This window comes from Pseudopodoces humilis, chromosome 9 (genome assembly GCF_049639895.1).
Source record: "Pseudopodoces humilis isolate 2021_Gansu_Grassland_sample_001 chromosome 9, ASM4963989v1, whole genome shotgun sequence".
NCBI classification, from domain to species: domain Eukaryota; kingdom Metazoa; phylum Chordata; class Aves; order Passeriformes; family Paridae; genus Pseudopodoces; species Pseudopodoces humilis.
In genome coordinates, this window is record NC_142208.1 from 15,398,900 (window position 1) to 15,406,465 (window position 7,566).

Here is a 7,566-nt window from a genome sequence, read left to right on the forward strand (position 1 = left end):
TAATCCTGTGGTTATTAGTCCGAAGTTTCCCTTCCTTTCCATCTACAAAATGGAAATATCAAAATGGAAACATTGTACTCAGAAAAAATAAAGCCAAACTTTCCATCTATTTCTGATTTTGGGGTCTCTAAGAGGAGGTGATGCCAAAGTATGATATGTTAATGAAAATCAAGGACCTGCACTGTCACATGGAAATAATAGGAAAATTTATGCTCAATATCTGATGTAGGACAAATCTCCTAGGTTCTCTAAATCAGACACTCAAAAAACAGGCACCACTTATTGAACTCACCATAAAATTCTCATTATTGAAGCGTGTCATGGGTCCTGAAAAGTCAAATAAGAATGGGAAACACATCATCCTCTTACTGTTACTGTAACACAAGGTGCAAGAGGTCCTCAAATCCTGAGAGAGGATTTTGAACTCTACTGAAATGCAAATACATAGATACATAATGGCTGTACCCTCTGATTCATGTTGAACAATTTATTATGTCTAGTTTAACAGTTTCAGTGCTTAATAGCCAAACCTCTGTTTTGTAACCCAGAAGATGGGGGAAGAGAAACCCATCACCAGCAAATATAATAGCTACATAACTCATTATTTTATATAACTATAGAATGCAGCTGTCTTCTTCGTTCTATCACTGTATTCAAAATAATAAAACTACTTTTTAAAAAATCTTGTTGTAGATTCCCTCATAAATAATTGCCTGATTTTAACAAGCACATAAAGATATGTAAAGAAAAATAGATATAATACTTCAACATGAACTATATTTACAGCAATTTGCAAAATACAGCTGCATATTATGAATAGTAAGCTACACAGTAAGAGGCCAAATAAAGTGCCTTGAAATGTGTCTAAGTTTTACCACTTAAGCATATTTTCTCTAAAAAATACTAACATCTTTATGTGGAATAGCATGTACGACACCTCAACATCGATCAATAGCACTTTATAAGCTTCCAGCTATTCCCCATGCCCAATCATCTTGCTTGTGCTGCCACATACTCACAGGTTCTACTTGCTACTGACATCTTCGAGACACCACCTACCTCTACTACCACTTATCACTGGGCTTTTAGTCATTATCTGGGGAACTGCTAGACATCCAGACCTAACCTTAACCTAAGCAGAGAAACAGCAACCAGGGTATCCCTGGAAAAATGGTCAGTTATGACATACGGTCATTCAGAGATTAATTTAGTGCTTGTGCCCCAAGTTCAACTTGCAGTCCCACCATGTATGTGCTGGGCAACCAGCCTGAGTTTGCTCAGCCTTCCTGATTCCTCACCTTCCAAGCTCCCTCTGCTTGCATGGGGCAGCTGACCTTGCTGCCACATGTGATTTGGCCTCAGAAATCCCTGAGAGAAACATGGAATTCACAGCTTTTGCATCTAAAAGTGTATGATGCCTGACAGGGTCTAGCCACAATTTCTTGACTGCTTTTGTTATTATACAAGAGAGAAATCTTCATGACCGTGTAAGTTTCTCTATATATGATAAACAGCTTCTTCCTGTGATTTCACAAAAATGTTTTCTTTCAAATACACTATGAATTCAAAATGAACTCCACCCCTACCTGATAAAATAACAGGCAGGCACATGAGAACATTTAAAATCGTACTTTACTGAAGTAATCCACGAAACTCTACACATTACATATTTGTAACTTGTGTACCCAAGAGACAGGCAATCTAGGCCTTAGCCTTGAACTAATGTCTTATGTTTTACACCACAAACGTTTGGTATAGATCTCACAGTTTAGAATATATAAACAAAAAGTTCTCTATTAACCTCCATATCTTCACTCAATTTCTTCTAAGTACAAAAGTAAGGTTGATCTTAGATAAACTGCCCATCTGTTTGCAAGACAGAAGGGTGATCTTTTAGGTAACAGCCACAGGAGACATTATAAAATGGGACTAGTAAGCAAGTCCACAAATTCTCCTTCAAAAACAGCATTTTGCAGAGCTTGCAGATATCTTCTTTTATAACAGTTGTTTTGAAAACTTTTCTACAGAGAGAATTTAATATCTTGCAACATAAAATGCATTTTTAGCTTGTATGGGTTCTACTTGCGAAGTATTAAAAATCTTTTATTGTTTTAAAAATTCTGTAACATCATCCCATTTCTTTTCATGTAGCTTCACAGCGTTCAGCTGTAAAAGCAAAGTCTATAAATCTGCTCTTCAGTATATTGCAGACACCTATACTTTCTTCTGTTTTATTCAAATCAAATAGCATAGCCCTCGAGACAGTTAACACTGCTTTGTACCACTGAATGTACAAGGGAAAAAAAACCCCACAACAATCTTTCACTGTAAATTACATCCCAAGGTAGCATAAAGCCAGCAAGTACCTTTATCTTACCATCTTTCAAGTGTAGATCAGCTTTGACTGTGGTCAAACAATCATTATGGAAATTATTACAGCTCAAAATGGTAAAAATCCCTTTCCCTTCCCTGAAATCTGAGAAATACCCAGAGTTCTCGCCTTCACACAAAATGTGCTGATATTATGTAAGTAATAATACTTTGTACTACTATTATACATTATATGAATAGTACATTTTTAAGAATCAATTTAAGTAAATAAAAAATGAAGCCTTGAAAAAAACATTGTGTTCACATTGTATCTGCAAATTCAATTTACTTTTTTCAAGAAGATAAGGTTTTCCAATACACTGTCAGCAAACAGTAATTAATGACCTTTAGATAGCAACCCATTCCCTGCTTCCGAAACTGGTTTTGTGAAATATTTGTGTACCATGCCTGTGTAAGTAACTACTAAAATTCAGTATCACAACCTTGAATCACAGGCCACAATTTTTCTTCCAAGATTTTCACATGAAATATACCTTAGCAACAGCAGAGTAGACCAAGGTCTTGTACAGAATTTCACATTGCTGCACTAACACCATAGTCAGCTAATTCTGCATTCATTCAAGTCTCTTTCCTGGGCATCTTCCCTGTCCATTTATAAGCAATATTAGCAGATCCAATCAGGCGAATAATGTTACACAAACTGTTCCTTCAGTCGAAAAAGAAGGAACTCAAATCTCAGCTCAAATCAGGAAAATTCAAAATTTCAAGATGAAATAGGCCTATTTACACGGGCTCCTCTCTCCCAGGTAATCCAGCCTGCAAGCAGCCTCAGGGACAGGACTAATTCCAGTGATTTAAGGGAAGCATCCCAGCAAGGCAGAGCTGCACCTTTCTGCAGGGTACTGCCCAAGGCTGCTATGTCTAAACTACTGTTGTGGGTGTGACTCTGCTGGCCAGGTGGGCTGCAGGTAACATCAGTAAGGAGAGAAAGAAAGCTTGTGGTCCAGAGAACAAAGAGCCTTCCCAAAGCCTCCTCTTTCCTCAGGTTACACACTCCCTACCATAAAGCAAGGAATTACTTCAATTAAAAGGATGAAACACCATGGCAAGCTTCTCCAAAACAAGAACACAAAACTGTGGAAACATGACACACGCTGTGCAAAATCCCAGAGGATTACATCAAAAGCCAGGTGAAGACACTTGTCAACGGTAATTTGAGAGTTACACATCTGAACAATGGAAACTGGTGCCCACACTGTAAGAGCACAGCAGTTTCCATGCTGCAAGTCATTCCGGTTTTGGATATATTTCTGTCAACACCACTTGGAAGGGAAGGTAACTGCTGCTACATCCTAAACAAAACAAAATTAGCAAGGTCTGTTGCTAGTGGACTTAAGAGTATTTGTGTGCCTGATTTCTAAAGTGGACTAAATATTCATTTGAAGAAAAAGTCTATTGCTTTAATTTTGAGAACAAACACAGCAAAGTGCTTGAGTTTCAGATCTTTCTTTGACCTGAGGACATTACGAGTACAAACATGGAAAACATTACCTGAATTTGCAGATATAGGAGATAGGAAAGTAAGAAAACTGTAAGCCATGAAGACAAAAACTGAAATTAATACAAATGGGGAGCAAGGTGAAATTTAAAAAAAAAAACAAAAACAAAAAAGTAAACCAAGTGATAAAAGAGAAAGAAAAATTATTTACTAAATTCTAATTGAATGCTTTGCCACAGCTAACTTAAAATATTCAGAATCTTCTTTCATTTATAAAGAGTTGATGAAAGAATAAGCTAAATTAGAAGTCAGCTTATTAAGTAAATTTAAAATGCGTGAAATTAGCAATATTTTTTTAAGCTGCTAGTATCAAGCTTTTTAAAATCTAGTGGAACAGGAATGACAAAGGACTGCTTTAGATAACAATTATGTATGGAGTATTTGATAATTTATTCTTAAAGGGAAGAGTTGTCTAATAGTAACAGAAGAGGAGGAATACTTTGTACTTCTAGTCTGAACTATTTGCCAAACTCAATGCTTACATTGTCTTCATGTAGATAAACTGATTTGTTCAAACAACCAACCACGTCATGACTATTCAATCAATACAGCAGCTGCAGAACAGCCAGAAGGTCATGATGCAGCACAGGGGACTTCTCAAGTTTGTGTGCAGAAGGAAAAAATGAACATGCATATTTCCATACAGACACGTACATATAAGCTCAAACATTTCTACAGGAAACGTTCAAATTCTTTCCTAACTGTACCATGCTGTTAACAGAATCTTCTTGTGGTTCTCACAGGCTTCCCTAACAAAACCAAATACAAAAAGGACACAAACCCTTAGTATTTCTCCTCTAAAGTAACACCTCATGATGTTTCTAGTAAGTTGATGCTGCCACTCAGTGACAAGGCATTTGCAGTTTTGCAAGCCCATTTGCTGTTCAAACAGTGCAGTTTACACACATACAATGATATTCTACTTCACACAGCAGAGATGCAGTCAGAAGCCGAAACAAGGCAGCACACAGTACCGGCCTTGCCTAAAGCCCATTGGTTTGTAGTGGGGATTTGCACCCATCAATAAAGACAATGCAAAACCTGCCGCCCAGCAGATGAATGTCAGCACAACACATTGTTGAGCTGGGAATGCCAGTTTGGGTCTCGGGCTTTGTATGCTGCTCACTGGGTGGCAAAAGCCAGCCATCCTATACTGCTTTCAAACAAGTGTAGCTTCCTGAACCCAGTCAGCTTTGCCTACCTCGTGAGGGAGCAATATTTGCTTTCTTTGTCTGAAAAGATCAAAAGGGTCTAAAAATGTATCCATGAAACCTCTCCAAATCCACTTCGAGAAAGAAAATGATGACCAAAAAAATAAAAAAACAGGGAAAAGGAAATATTTGCTATTGTTGATGAGGTATGGCTTGTACTGCATTGCAGAATTAAATTTATTTATGTAATTTTTATACTAAAATAGTTTTCATGGTAGTCATAGGAAAGGTTGAGGTTGATATCAAATGGGAGGATAAATATGGTGCAACCATCCTTGTTGAATCCACTAGACACGGTCTTCTGAAGAGACTGGAGAGCCTCAGATTTACATGTTGAGAGCAAATAATTGTTCTCTACAGTCTCCTCAAATTCTTGGTATAACAAGTACGATGTTATTCAGCCCCAACATTTTCAAGTGATTTTTCACTTGTTTCCTAATCTATAGATTAACTGTTTCCAAATATATCTAGTAATGCTTTGCATTAACAACTGAACCTCGTTACAAATACAGCCAAGTCATGGAACCTCGATCAGTCTGGTACCTTCCCTAGTGGCTTTTAAGTCCCACAACAGCACTCAGCCAAACACGTTCTTGCCACTGAGTTCAGATGAGTATCGAGGTCTGCCAAATCTACTCCAACAACCAACTGCCTCATGACTTCAACCTGTGGCGCACAGCACACATTAACTTTATTTGATCGTCACTTAATTATGGTGTTTCTCCACTTATGAAACAGAGCTGGAGCCTATTCACACTTCGTCTTGAAAAAACTTGCAACAGAATTAGCATATGCAAGTTCTGACAACTTCCCTCATCTTATCTATCATACCTTAGAGGAGTAGTACTTGCAGTTTAGTCAGTTGTTACCAGAGCATGTCACCACTGCCTTTCATTCCACTGCAAACAATCTTTAACTTTTTAACTCAGTATGCCAATAATATTCTCAGATTTTAAATTTTTCTCATGTTTCATCTTAAAGTGCTGATTCCTCCAATAAACTGTATAAGCAGAAACATTGCAGCTGCCAGTTTCTTGCCTCATCTTGCATTAAGGGTCATGGAGATAACTTGGTTTTTGACTACAACCTTATCTTGCTGCCTGCCATTTATTCACTTTCAGAGCTCAGTTATGTCTTTCCTCTTCTACTATCTGCAACTGAACTTGTCAACCATTATTAAACTTGAAAGTCACTTGGCTGCCAAAGAAGCAAGTAACCTGACTTTGACAAATCTAATAGGATTAGCACTTTCAATAAGGACATCAGTACCAAAAAAGACTGTTCTCATCTCAGTACTAAAGTACATCCCTTATATGCCATATTTGAATGAGTTATTAGTTATCAGTTATCACCAAGATATTTTTGGACCTTTGAAGCCTTACATCATTAATTCTCTTCATACACTGAAAACTTGGAAGGAAGTGAGCTATCTTACAGTTTTGTTCGTATCTGAATAATCCTGAGAAAACAAACCTGAAACTGCCCCGAAAAAAGCTGCTCTACAGCTCTCAGTACTCACAATTCTCATTTGGACTGTGCATCCTCCATTGAGAAACCTTACATTCTGCTGCTATGACATTCAAAAATAAATTACTTATGTCTGTGCAGGCCATCATTCAGATGGGATTCAGTCAGTGCTATTGTACTGTGATCACAGAAATGAGGAAGTATAGCAAATCGCACAGATTATTTCAATATGAAAATATTTTAAAATATACCACGTGTCTTCAAGCAAACGTAACTGTTAACGCGGATTTTCAGTTTCCTGTCGAACGGGGACAGAGACCCTCGCACGAGTATTAACTGTGACATTTTTCAGAGGCTGTTCTCAAAAGGGAGGCAGACGGAATGACAACCCCAGCTGTGTTCTAGTACGGGGGCCATCGCTGCGGGCAGCGTTCCGTTTCACCGCACCCCGTCCAGATGCTCAGCAGCTCGTTCGCACTGTCCGACCCGACCCCATGGCACAGCGCGGCCCCCGCGCCGCCCACCCGCCCCTGCCCCGGCTGCGGGGAGCCCAGTGCGGCGGTGCCCCCGGGCACCCGCCGGGCCCGGGCAGCGGTACCGCAGCAGGAGCCGGGGCAGCGCGGCGGGACGGGCCCGCCGCCGCCCCCCCGTGCGCCCGGTGCCGCGGCGGGCCCGCCCGCACCCCCTACGCGCAGCCCGGCCGAACACAGCCCGGCGCGGCGGGACCCTGCCGGCGGAGTCGGACCGCACGGCGGAGGCGACACGCCCCTCTCCCTCCGCCGGGGGCAGCACCAGCGACCGACCCTCCGGCACCCTCAGGGGTTGCTCGCGAAGCAGAGCTCGTCCCGGCGTCCGTTACCTCAGCTGCTTCTGCTCCAGCTTGAGCTTCTTGGCTTGCGGCTCCCCCGCTGCCATCTTCGCGCTGGGCGGCGTGCAGCGCGCTCCGCTTCCCTCGGCCCGCCCGCCGGCCCCGGCCCGCCCCGCCGTCCGCGCCGGCAC

At 40.8% G+C, this 7,566-nt stretch overlaps 1 protein-coding gene across 1 annotated transcript in view; it reads right to left on the reverse strand.

Annotated features, from left to right (window-relative positions):
* ADK (adenosine kinase) overlaps window positions 1-7,562 on the reverse strand; it is a 273,021-nt gene extending 265,459 nt beyond the window's left edge. The window contains exon 1 of the mRNA XM_005520516.2: window positions 7,427-7,562. Within this exon, the coding sequence (XP_005520573.1) occupies window positions 7,427-7,482 (56 nt within the window). The 5' untranslated portion in view covers window positions 7,483-7,562. The remainder of the gene's footprint in view (window positions 1-7,426) is intronic.
* Between the last annotated feature and the right edge of the window lie 4 nt (window positions 7,563-7,566).